The sequence below is a fragment of the Myotis daubentonii genome, chromosome 3 (genome assembly GCF_963259705.1).
Source record: "Myotis daubentonii chromosome 3, mMyoDau2.1, whole genome shotgun sequence".
NCBI lineage: Eukaryota > Metazoa > Chordata > Mammalia > Chiroptera > Vespertilionidae > Myotis > Myotis daubentonii.
This window is the reverse complement of record NC_081842.1, coordinates 59,123,062-59,137,058: the sequence shown is the minus strand read 5'-3', so window position 1 is coordinate 59,137,058 and position 13,997 is coordinate 59,123,062. Positions and strand designations below refer to the sequence as shown.

General features: G+C 37.3%; 1 protein-coding gene across 1 annotated transcript in view; it reads right to left on the bottom strand.

The window, feature by feature from the left end:
* The window catches only part of KPNA1 (karyopherin subunit alpha 1), an 82,564-nt gene that overhangs the window by 42,018 nt on the left and 26,549 nt on the right, over positions 1–13,997 (bottom strand). Inside the window, exons 3-5 of the mRNA XM_059687673.1 lie at positions 9,720–9,827; positions 6,495–6,594; positions 3,844–3,938 (exon numbers count right to left, since the gene is read on the bottom strand). Of these exons, the coding sequence (XP_059543656.1) occupies positions 3,844–3,938; positions 6,495–6,594; positions 9,720–9,827 (303 nt within the window). The remainder of the gene's footprint in view (positions 1–3,843; positions 3,939–6,494; positions 6,595–9,719; positions 9,828–13,997) is intronic.

The following is a 13,997-nucleotide window of genomic DNA, read 5'->3' as shown; positions in this document are numbered from 1 at the left end:
TTTTTTACTGCTGAATAGTATTCCATGGTATAAAAGCACCACAGATTTTTTATCCACTCATCTACTGATGAGCACTTGGGCTGTTTCCAGATCTTAGCTATTATAAATTGTGCTGCTATGAACACAAGGGTGCCTACATTCTTTCTGATTGGTGCTTCGGGTTTCTTCAGATATAGTCCTAGAAGTACGATCACTGGGTCAAATGGCAGGTGCATATTTAATTTTTTGAGGAAACTCCATACTGTTTTCCATAATGGTTGCACCAGTCTGCATTCCCACCAGCAGTGTACTAGGGTTCCCTTTACTCCACATACTCACCAGCACTTGTCATTTGTTGATTTGTTGATGGTAGCCATTTCTGAGAGGTGCGAGATGGTACTTTATCGTCATTTTGATTTGCATCTCTTGAATGAGTAGTGACTTTTAGCATTTTTTCATATGTCTCTTAGCCATCTGTATATCCTCTTTGGAGAAGTGTCTATTTAGGTCCTTTGCCCATTATTTTTATTGGATTGTTTTTCTTTTGTTAAGAGGTAGGAGTTCCTTATATATTTTGGATATTAACCTTTTATGAGATATATCATTGCCAAATATCTTTTCCCAGAGTGGGCTCTCTTTTCATTTTGTTGAGGATTTCTTTTTCTGTGAAGCTTTTTATTTTGATGTAGTCCCATTTGTTTATTTACTCCTTAGTTTCCTTTGCCTTAGGAGATGTATCTGTAAACATATTGCTACAAGAGATGTCTGAGGTTTTGCTGCCTATGGTTTCTTCTAGGATTTTTATGGTTTCACGACTTACATTTAAGTCTTTTATCCATTTGAGTTTATTCTTGTGTATGGTGTACGTTGGTGGTCTAGTTTCATTTTTTTGGTATGTATCTGTCCATTTTTCCCAACACCATTTCTTTTTTTTTTTAATTGTTTTATTGCTTAAAGTATTACAAAGAGTATTACATGTCTCCTTTTTTCCCCCGCCCTTGACAATCCCCTGGCCTCCCCTACAACCCAGTGTCTTATGTCCATTGGTTATGCTCATATGCATGCATACAAGTCCTTCGGTTGATCTCTAACCCCCAACACCATTTCTTGAAGAGACTCTCTTGACTCCATTGTATGCTCTTGCGCCTCTTTTGTCAAATATTAATTGAGCATAATGGCTTGGGTAGATTTCTAGGTTCTCTGATCTGTTCCATTGATCTATACGCCTGTTCTTGTGCCAGTAACAGGCTGTTTTGATTACGGAGGCTTTGTAGTATAACTTGAAATCTGGTATTGTGACTCCTCCAACTTTGTTTTTCTTTCTCAAAATTGCTGCAGCTATTCGGGGTCTTTTTTGATTCCATATAAATATTTGGAGTATTTGTTCTAGTTCTGTGAAATATTTCATTGGTATTTTAATAGGGATTGCATTGAGTCTGTAGATTGCCTTCGGTAGTATGAACATTTTAATGATGTGTCAGTAATTTTTGATAACTTGAATACCAAGTGCTTTGGAGAGAGCCTCTTTGGACTGAGGTAACTAAGTGCTCTGTTTGCTTCTTGGATTCGAGATCTAAGTTCTTCCCCATAGGTTTGGGAAGTTCTCATCCACTATTTGTTTAAACAGACTTTCCATTCCAAGCTCCCTCTCCTCCTTCTCCGGAATGCGGGAGTTCGACCAGGAGTTCAATTGCTCGTTATGACATATGCTGACCAACAGGGGGTGGCGCGGAACATGGTGGGCGAATAGCAGCGGCAGCAGGGTACTGAGGGAGCATGGGAAGGAGGTGGGGAGGCGGGGAACCTGATTGGCCCTGATCGCCGGGCAGACCTAGGGACCCTACCTGTGCACAAATTTCATGCACCAGGCCTCCAGTAATTCTAATATTGCTTTTTCTGATGCAGTCAGAGCTTTCATTTTTCTTTATGCTAAGATCTCTCTCTTCTCCCCTCTTCATCATTTCTAGATTCCTATCTTCGATATCACTAATTCTTTACTCCATCTGGTTGGCTCTGTTTTCTATGCTCTGTAGTTCACTCTTTTTTTATTTTTTATCCTCATTTGAAGATATTTTTTCATTAATTTTCAGAGAGAGTGGAAGGAGAGGCAAAGACAGAGATAGAAAAACATCTATGTGAGGGAGACACTGGTTGCCTCCTGCATGTGCCCCAACTGGGGCTGGGGATTGTGCCTGCAACCAAGCTATTTGCCCTTTACTGGAATCAAACCTGGGACTCTTCAGTCAGCAGGCTGACATTCTATCTACTGAGCCAAACCAGATGGGGCAGTAGTTCATTCTTAATGTCCTTAACAGCATGCTTCATTTCTAGGATTTCTGATTGGTTCTTTTTTAAAGTTCCAATCTCTTGGGTAAAGTACTTGTTTTATTCATTCATCTGTTTTATGAGTGCACTGAATTGCCTGTCTGTATTTTCTTGCATCTTGTTGAGTATTTTCAGAACTGCAATCTTGAAATCTCTTGTCATTTATATCACATACTGAGGCCCAGTGCATGTGTCCCTCAGCCCGGCCTGCACCCTCTCCAATCTGGGACCCTTGGGGGATGTCCAACTGCCAGTTTAGGCCCAATCTCGCAACAGGTAATCAGACATCCCTCTCGCAATCCGGGACCGCTGGCTCCTAAACGCTCACCTGCCGACCTACCTGGTTGCCCCTAACTCCTCTGCCTGCCTGCCTGATCAGCCCTAACCACCTCTGCCTGCCTGTCTGATCACCCCTAATTGCTCCCCTGCCAGCCTGATCGCCCCTAACTGCTCCCCTGCCAGCCTGATCGCCCCTAACCGTCTCTGCCTCGGCCCCCGCACCTGGGACCCAGGCTTCCCTCCTCCGGCGGGCCGCAGGAACCCTGGGACCTGGGCTTTCCTGCATGGCAGAACCCTGTCAAGCATCTGTTGATTCGCACACTATTCATTCCTTTGCTGCTAGGCCTGCTGGGTTGGCTCCCCACCCCGCAAAGCTCTCTGTTTCTCCAGCTGAAGGAAGAGCCTGCTACCACAGGCTTTCTCCCTTCTCCTGGCCAGCCGAACCGTGAGCTCCCCAGTGCAAGGCTGTCTAAGGGCCATCTGCACTTTCCTCCCTTCTTGTCTCCCATTTATTCCCAGTTGTTAACATTTAGATGTTTCAATGTGCAGGTCTCTCCAGCATGTGTCTGTGTTGAGCAGGGATTTCTTTGTTGAATTATAGTTGATCAACTTGCTGAAATTTCAAGGGAAGAGGACAAGGGGCTCTCTCATGCCGCCATTGCTCTGATGTCACTCACAAAATGGTATTTTAAATTTTCTAAATTAACTCCTAGGATGTGTCAGTTGATAGTAGTTCTTTTTACTGTGAAAATTACCCAACCCAGAATTTGTAGAACTTCTTCTTAGAATTCTTAGATAACACAGTATTGATAGACAAAATTAACACAGCACAAAACAGATAGATTCCTAACAAGGCTATCTCGTCAGTTCTTTGGAAGTAGGGGGGAGGACTAATTAGGACCAGATTTGGGGATTAGTGAGAAAGCTAACAAGTATAATCTAAAAATCCTTCAAAACCAAATTTTACGTAGCCCACATTTAGATCCTATAATGGCTCCTCTATGGCAAACAACTTCCTATTGGATAAGTATTATCCACAATCATAAAATAATTTTTTACATGACAAAAAAAAAAAAAAAGACAAAAATTCTAAAGAGTAAAACCAAGGGCCTGGATGTTAAAAAAACTATCAAAGAAACTTGCAATGTGGTTGTTGGAAACTTCATTATAAAAAACTAACCCTTCATATAGATTAAAATAAGTAACAAAATGTAAATTTGCAAAGAGAAGATATGAGGCAAGAAATGTAAAGGCTCATACCTGCAGTGTACAATTCTCTTTTCGTTTGAGGAACTCCACAAACCTGGCCACTACTCCTGGTGTGCTGATGACTTCATCAATAGGAGGATTAGGTTCTGTCTCCCCATAAAATAAAAGGAAAGAAGAAAAATAATTCTTTGATTTCAATGCAAAGACTTTATAGGTCAAAATTACTTCATAATATCCCTCCCTCCATTTTAGCGTCTCTTTCATGCTGGAAATCTCAAAAAGAAAAACAATGTAAAATTGACTTTGGTCACTTTGAGACTACAGCAGCTTGAAAGATTTCACAATAAAGTAAGCCTTAACATGAAAATGATAGGCAGAATTCTTAAAAATTAAAATTACTACCTCTAGTATTTTAGAAAATAGAGGGAAAACCATTCAAAGATAACCAGTTATTATTTTGGTATACTTCCTTCTAGTCCTTTTTCTGTGTATGGGTTTATTATTTGTCTTTTTCATTTAACACTAGAGGCCCAGTGCAAGAAATTCGTGTATGGGTAGGGTCCCTAGGCCTGGCTGGCAATCAGGGCCAATTGGGGCCTCCCTTCACCGGCTGCTAGCCGGGGCCTTCCTTCATTCCACACCGCCCCCGGTGGTCAGCACACTTCATAGTGAGCGATTGAACTCCCATTCTCCCAGTTGGACTCCTGAGGGGACACTTTGCATATTAGCCTTTTAGATAGATAGATAGATAGATAGATAGATAGATAGATAGATAGACAGACAGACAGACAGACAGATAGATAGATAATAGATAGATGATAGATAGATAGATAGATAGATAAGCTGTCTTAAGAAACTGGATCAGGGGAGCATCTGAGATCTTGCTTCCTGGCACAGGTCATCAGTTTGAAAATGGAAAGAAATGGGATTAGGACATTCTGAGCATGCTTGCAGGACTTAATTTTGCGGCTGTTAAGTTGTTAAACAGAAATCAGAGCAAGAATGCACCAAGGATGATTGCCAAATTAATCTCATTTTCATTTTTAACAACAGAGTAGCTTATAAATGAAGTCAGTAGAAACTTGTTGGATGAATAAATAAGTAATATCCTAAACAATCAGCATAATAATTTCAGCAAGAGATTTGACAAAATTTTTTATGAGATTTATGTAGCAATGCAAGAAAAATGGCAGCTGGACTACAGTACTACTACAAATTCTTAGCCAAGTCAATGGCTTTACTGAAAGAGGTAACTAATGGTTCAATGATAATTTGGAGAGAGCTCTAATGGCATGTTTTTTGCCTGGTTTGACATTTTTACCAAGCATTCAAACACAACAAATAAATTTGATATTATAATAAAGACTAAGTAGTTAGTATGCTAGATTACAAAAACAACATATAGAAAGAACATTAAGCCAAAGTTGGCAATATAAGCAATAGGGGTAAAGCAAAACTCAGCAACTGAGTTTTTAAAAAAATTAAAACAACAATCCACATGACTTCACAGACAACACTTTAAAATAATTCACGAAGAAAAGTACAAGGAGTTTAGAATGCTGAAATACAATGAAACATTACTGTGCCATGACTATGGAAATAATTGATAACATCTTAGAATACATTATTATAATGTATAGTCTGAGGAAGTCAATCTCTCACCATTGAGAATACTAACACATCAGCAGTACTGTATTTCAGCTATCACATTCTAAGAGAGGAGGCTGGCAAACTACAATACATGCAGGAAAGTAATAGAGTGGTGAAAGGCCTTAAAAAGCCATATTATGTGAGAAACCCTTTAGGTTCAGCTTGCTGAAAAGAAATAAGACATTTTTAGAGGGGAGGGGGAAGATGTAAATGATAATGGCCTTCAAATATTTAATAAGTTGTCTTGCAAAAAACAATTTTTTTGTTATGGTAATATGTTTTTATTCCAGTTAACCTCAAGGAGTATGTCAACTTCTCATTAATAATTCTAAACAACCATAACTTACTACTGGGAGCCAAATATGATTCTGAGTTACAGAGTTCTTTTTACTTGTCCAGATGACAAAAAATATTATATTCCATTCTACCCTAATTATTCAAAAGGTAGTTAACCTGTCCACCAATAAATCCATACTTAATATCAGTGATAAACTGCTAACATTAAAACCAAAAATCATTGCTCTTTCAGTGATATTTTTGAAGTTTTTCTTAAAAAAGTGTGGAGTTTCTCAATATGAATTAACATAAAATATTGACTACTGTTCTTACCAATTTAAGGTCTTTTATAAGATAGCTCAGAAATAAAAATAATGCTGCTTTCTGGTCCTGATAAGATCACACAAATAAATAAGGAAATCCAAAAGTTAGCTATGGATCATAGTTATACATATTTCTGTATGCATCCTTTTATTCTGTTGATAGACAAACTCCAAAGCAAGTCAATAGGTTATGGAAAAGTAATATTTTGTAAATAAACATTATATGTAACACTAGTGGCCCGGTGCACGGGATTCGTGCACTTGGGGGGGGGGAGGGGGCGTGGCCTGCGGGGATCAGCCTGCTGTGGGAGCGCATTGACCACCAGGGGGCAGCTCCTGCACTGATTGCCCCCTGGTGGTCAGTGCACATCATAGCGACTGGTCGAGCCGTTGTTCTGGTTGTTCCGCCATTCAGTTGCTGGGTTTTTATTATATAGGATATTCAGAACTCACCTTTTGAAAGCAGTTTTCTGAACTTCTGCGTTGCTGAAAGTTGCTGCTCTGGGCTATTGGAAAATATCATTTCAATCATGTCAGAAGTAATAACACCACCCTGGGATCACAAACAAAAAACAAACATAAGGAAATTTTTAACTTTAATTCAAAGATAAACAGAGATAACATTGCAGCCATGTTATTAAGTTAATCAAATTTATCTAGAAGTTACACAAAGGGAGGGCAATCTTTACATGTAGAAATGAGATGATTAATAATGTGATGAAACCAATCTCTATCATTAAAAAGCTCACAACAGTGAGAAAGTAGTAATCTTAGTAAATACTAAGACAAGATGTTTTTTATTCTTCCTCTCATTGCTCATCAAAGAGTTAGCTATTCCTTGTAACTCAGATTAAATGTTAAATTCTAAAAGAAGGCTTTGCATGACCTCCAAATCTAAAGGATCCACTCCATCTCTATCCTATCCCTCTATATTAATCCTGGGTACATCCCTTTTCACTATCAGATATATATTTTTCTTAGTTATTTGTTTACTGCCCAGGTTTCCTTAGTACACTGTAAGCTCCTGGAAAGCCAAAGACCCTGCCTATCTTACCACTCTATCACTGAAGCTGGCATACAGTAGATGCTCAACAAATATTTATTGAATGAGTAGAATCATACAATATAAAACACAGATTCTAGCCACTGCTAAATTCAACAGCTGACTCTTAAGTTTATTTAAATTTTCTATTTTCTGGCTTTATTAAAACTTTTCAGCTTCTAACTATTTTCTTGCTTTATTAGAATTTTTCCACATTCCACTATAACTGATCCCCAGTATTAGTAGTTAACTCTCTTCTCGGAATCATTTGTCAATGAAGTAAAAGTTCTTACCATTTCATGAAGGGTTAGAGTCAACGAGATGAACTCTGAAGAAAACTGCACTGAGTTAAAAACACTAGACGGTTGGTAAGCAATATCTAACACTTAAAAATCCCCATGGGGCGAATGAAGCATTCTGCTTTTAAGACTCAGAAAAGTGCCCGGCAGGTGTGGCTCAATGGTTGAGCATTGACGTTATGAACCAGGAGGTCATGATTTGATTCCCAGTAAGGGCACATGCCTGGGTTTCAGGTTCAACCTCCAGTAGGGAGCAGGTAGCAGGCAGCTGATCAATGATTCTCTCTCATCACTGATGTTTCTCTCTCTCTCCCTTTCCCTCCTCTGAAATCAATAAAAATATTTTTTAAAAAGGGTTTTAAGAGTCAGAAAAGTAACTGTACTTTGAAACTTACAAGACCGATTCCTGAATAAACAAAGGGTACTTATATATAATTCTATTATGAATTTATATATCTGTACCTATATATCTTTTTCTTCCCTCTCAAAACCCCTTATCAAATAACAATGTACTGATTTTACATTCATAGTATTTAAGTATTATTAATTTTACACCATAGTATTTAAGTTACAGGATATCAGGATGAGACGTGAATAACACTCAAGAACTTTGCATCCTATTCTAGGAAAAAGGTTAGTGCATTTTAAGTTACATGCAGGTTAGTTATGTCATGTTATGTGAAGGTCTGACTTTGTTCTTGTCTTTATCTGAGACTCAGTATGGTTTAAGGAGTTGTATATAGATGTCAAACTGACAAAGAGTGAACTAGGAGGGTTAATTTTGTGTGTCAATTAATTAGGTTATGGTATCCAGCTGTTTGGACAAACATCAATCTAGATGTTGCTGTAAAAATATTTTTTAGATGTGATTTACCATTTTAAATCAGTACACTTGAAGAAAGCAGATTACTCTCCAAAATGTGAGTGGGCCTCATTCAATCAGTTGAGCAAAAACTAAGATGTCCTAAAGAAGGAATTCAGCCTTAAAACTACAACTCTTAACTGAATTTCCAGCCTACTGACTTGCCGTATGGATTTTGGACTTATCAGCTCTAACAGCAGCATGAACCAATTCCTTAAAATCAATTAATCAATCAATAAATCATTACCCCCCTCTCTCTCCTACAGGTTCTGTTTCATCTGCAGAACGCTAATATAGTCCACAAAATACTTCACATTCATTTAACATCCACTTAAAAAAAGATAACAGCTTGACTTTCTGAAGGGCCTAGAAGAATTCACCAGAAAATGAAGGTTGTCTACAATGTCTATATCAACTCCAAAAAGATTTTAAACTGCTCTAATTCCAAAGAAAATCGGTCCATAAAAACTAGAGATATATGAAGTGGAAAAAAGGAAAAATCTATAACACTGTGTATAATATGCCACCATAAAAAAAAGGGTGGGAGTAACTTATTTTCTCAAAAGAAGAATAATCTAGTAACAGTGGCTATCACTAAGACAATGGGTGACTAAGGTAAAAGAAGAGAGATTTTTCTTCTTTTTGAAAACCAGATATATATGTTCTAATAAAACAGTATTAAATTTATCATAATAAACTGAAAATGTAGACAGGTGTGATCCATATAAAGCATAATTTTTATCTGTTTTGGTAACCTCAAGACAGTTATAAAATAGGTTATAATAAAAATTCCACTCACTCATTTATGGATAATAAAGACCATTATAAACTTATGAACAAAAATAGATACAGAGGCAGAGCAGCCTCGAACAGACTGTCAAACTACAGCTGGAAGGCTGGGGAGGGTTGGAGGGTGGGGGGGGGGTGTAAGAGATCAACCGAAGGACTTGTATGAATGCATATAAACATAACCAATGGACATAAGACACTGGGGGGTAGGGGAGGCCAGGGGATTGTCAAGGGCGGGAAAAAAAGGAGACATATGTAATACCCTTTGTAATACTTTAAGCAATAAAACAATTTAAAAAAATTCCAATAGTTGTGATATGGAACCAATTTTTAAAATCATATAAACATATCCAATTTTGTAACTGAAATGAATAACAAATTGGGATTTCCATTAACATATCCTTTATATTCAACTTTTAAGGAATAATTTTATTATAATTATCTTTGTACATTTTAATAGCTGGATTAATCTTCATAATTTAGCTAATCCTGTTTATCTGCATGTTAGTTAAAATATACTAAATATTTAGTAAATCATGAGATTAAGTATATGGCTTCTTTTTAAAAATCAAATTTCAAGTACTTTTTATAGACATGTAACCTTTTTTTAAAAAACAAAAATATCTTAAACCTCATATTTTCATCAGAGAAACACTAAAAAGAGTTTCTTTTATTATCTTACTTACTGGTGCCATTTCCATATTATTAATCTGAGCTTCATGGAAGCCTCCATCTGACATAACTTCCTCTTCTGTTTCTTCTTCTGCTGTAGCAACATTTCTTCGCTTGAATAACTGAAAAATAAAAGATGTTACTAAAGTAATGTTAACACAAGGGAGTTCAACAGCCAAACACTAGTCACCCCACTTAAAAGGTAATAAGGATGGAGATTTTGAAAATTATTTTAAAAATTCGAAAGTCTGTGCCACCTTCAACCTTTCCTGATGAACTATTTCAGAACTCTCCAGTCTTATAATATACTGCAAGTAACTATCACTTGATGAGTAAAACTTACTGAGAGGTCTCACACTGCATGACCTATAAAAAAGGTAAGGTTGGAAAATGGAGCTGGGGTATGCTTGGCCATTTCCTGAGAGATCAACACAGAACTCCAAAAACCTGCAGAAAGTATTCATTGACTCTTTAGCTTGATATTGATCACTGCAGGTGTGTGAGGAAAAGATCCAAAGTTGGAAAATGAACCACTTTCAAGGAGCATGCAGAACAATTTCAGAGGTCACAGAGATCAAGAGATAGTTTATGCTTTGACCGGCTGGAATAGAAAAAAAATCCTAATATATGGGGCATTGAGTAGAAGACTCAGAACAGTATTGATTTAGTTGTGATGCTAAATTAGCCCTAAATTAAAGGCTGTTCTGGTCCAGCCTGATGAAACTTTTTTGCAAACTGCTTCCAAGTTGATTAACTACATCTAATGACAATGTCACAATTATATACATTATGGGGAACAAAATTATACTTATTAAAAAGTATATTAAAAACTCCAACACCAAATGAGATCAAAGTCACCATGCTTGGCATTCAATTAATAACTACCAACCATGCAAAAGAAGTAGAAGACTACCAATGGGGAAGAGAAAAATCAATCAAATCAATCAAAATCACCTAAAAATGATAAAGATGGAAAACTGGACCAAGACATTAAAATAGTTTTTATGAATATATCCACAATATTCAAAAAGTAGAGTAAAATATAAACATAAGAAGGAGAGATTGGAAAACACACACACAAAAGGCAAATCAAATACCTAGAGATGAAAAATTTTTCAGAGGAAAAGTATGCTGGGTAGATTTACAGATTAGATACCATAGAAAAAAGATTAGTGGATTTATGGACATTGCAATAGAAGCAATCCAAAATAAAGGAGAAAAAGGCTGAGAAAATATGTACAAAACATAAAAATATTCCTGTGGGACAAGGAATATATTTAAACAGACTTCATTAAAATAGATATATAGATGGCATATAAGCCCGTGAAAGATAGTCAACTTTAGTCATTAGAAAAATGCAAATTAAAATCATAATGAGATACTATTACACATACCTTAGAATAGTTAAAATTAAAATGACTGACCATACCAAACGTTGACAAGGAAATGAAACTCCATACGTTACTGACAGGTAGGTCAAATAGTACAACCCATTGTGGCCATCAGTTGACAGCTTCTTAACTATGCAATGACTAAACAATCCAGCCATTTTGCTCCTAGACCTAGATATTTATCCCAGAAAAAGGAAAATATGTATCTATAAGAGCTAGCTATAAATGTTCACAGCAGCTTTATTTGCAATCACCAAAACCCAGAAACGCTCCAAATTACCATCAACAAGTGAATGGATAAACCAACTGTGGTTTATCCATGCAACAGAATACTAAACAATATAACAAAATGAACTACTGATACATACACAGCATAAGTAAACCTCAAAATTAAGCTAACTAAAAGAAGGCAGACAAAAATATAAATACATATTTTATGATTCCATTTATGTAAACTAATCAGTGGTGACAGACACAGATTATAAATTGCTTGGAGACAGGAAAGGGTACTACAAAGGTGTAGCAGAAAGTTTTCTTTTTAAATATGTTTTTATTAATTTTTAGAGAAAGGAAGGGAGAGGGATAGAGAGATAAAAACATTGATTGGCTGCCTCCTGCACACCCCCTACTGGTGATTGAGCCCACAACCTGGACATGTTCCCTGACCTGGAAAAGAACCAGCAATCTCTTGGTTCATGGGTTGGTACTCAAATACTGAGCCACACCAGCCAGGCAATAGGTTTACTATCTTAATTACAGTAGTGGTTTCACAGAATATATCAAAACATCAAACTATACACTTTATTATATGTCAACTATATAGACAAAAAGTTTTTTTTTAAAGACAGCATAGAGTTATAGCTGTAATAAATTGAAATATTATGTTAAACACTTTAAGTTCCTAATAACATTAAAAACACTCATTCTACTGGTCCCTTGGAAGATGCTAAGGAACCAAATTTCCATTTTGAAAACAAAGGAGAGAATCAAGTGTTTCTCTTTCCTATATGATTAATAATAATTAAGGAAAACAAACAAAAAAACAAAAAAAAACAAAAAAAATTTGAGGAAAAGCTCTTCTTTAGAGTGATCTACCAGCTAATAAAAGCAGAAGAAATGATAGAATGGTCATTTAATTATCAAGTAATGGATCTAGGCAATGACCATCAAAGGTTGCTAAAATCTGAAGTGAAAAACTCATGGATATTGAGTAGATGTTTTGATATTAAGTAACCTAACTTTTTAAGATATGATAATACTACTCTGGTTTAAGTTTAAAAGTCTTTATCTTTTAGAGATACTCTGAAATATATAAATGAAATTATTTGCTAATGGGATTTGTATCCAAGTAATCCAGGGTATTATTTTACTTCTGTCTAAAGGACATCCTTTAACATTGCTTGTAGTGCAGGTCTGGTGGTGATGAATTCTTTCAGTTCTTGTATGCCTGAGCACATCTTTACTTCACCACTGTTTTGAAAAATATTTTTGCCAGGTACAAAATTCAAAATAAAGTTTCTTTCTTTGAGTACTGTAGAGATGTTTTTCCAGTGTCTTCTGGCTTGTACCAGATGTTGCCATTGAGAAATTTGACATCACCTTTATCTTTGTTCCTCTGTATGTAACATGTCTGTTTTCTCTGGGTGTTTTTTTGTTGTTGTTGTTGTTGTTGTGTGTTTTTTTTTAAATATATTTTATTGATTTTTTACAGAGAGGAAGGGAGAGAGATAGAGAGTTAGAAACATCGATGAGAGAGAAACATCGATCAGCCGCCTCCTGCACATCTCCTACTGGGGATGTGCCCGCAACCCAGGCACATGCCCTTGACCGGAATCGAACCTGGGACCCTTCAGTCCGCAGGCCGACGCTCTTTCCACTGAGCCAAACCGGTTTTGGCTGTTTTTTTAAAAAAAAAATATTTTTATTGATTTCAGAGAGGAAGGGAAAGGGGGAGAGAGAGATTGAAACATCAATAATGAGAATTATCAATCAGGTGCCTCGTACACGCCCCCTACTTGGGACTGAGTCGGCCCCTGGGCATGAGCCCTTGACCAGAATTGAACCCGGGACCCTTTGGTCCACAGGCCGACACGCTATCCACTGAGCCAAACCAGCTAGGGCTTTTTTTTTTCTTCTTTTAAAAATAATATTTAATTAATTAGCTAATTTTCAAACCAGTTATTGGGCATATGTAATTTTTAAGTAGGAGTAATCACAAAACTATTAATATTATTTTTCTTTATTCACTGTTTTCTGTAGGTAAAATGGATACACATTTATGTAATAACACAAAATCTGCTTCTTTTTAAACACCTGACTTCAGAAACACCAGTGAAAGTAAACTCAGCATTGGTGGTTGCAGGCGAGTCGCCGTTTTATTTATTTATTTATTTATTTATTTTTAATATATTTTATTGATTTTTTACAGAGAGGAAAGGAGAGAGATAGTTAGAAACATCAATGAGAGAGAAACATCGATCAGCTGCCTCCTGCACATCTCCTACTGGGGATGTGCCCGCAACCCAGGTACATGCCCTTGACCGGAATCGAACCTGGGACCTTTCAGTCCGCAGGCCGACGCTCTATCCACTGAGCCAAACCGGTTTCGGCGAGTCGCCGTTTTAAAGGCAATTCCAAGTGTGTCACGCTTCTAAACCGCGCGTGAGGCCTAGTACTGAACAAGCAGTGCTAGCGTGAGACCTGAACATTTCATGTCCTGGAGAGGTGGTCCTCCCCGGGCAGGGCAGGTGCGGTGAGCTGAGGGGAAGGGAAAGGGGCAGGGGCGCCAGCCCGGCAGCAGCAGTGAGGCCCGTGGGCGAGCTCACCCCTCACCAGGGCTTTTCGAAGAGGTACTCGAGGTGAGGGGGCGCAGCTGCTACTCCTTGTTTTTTGTTTTTAGCG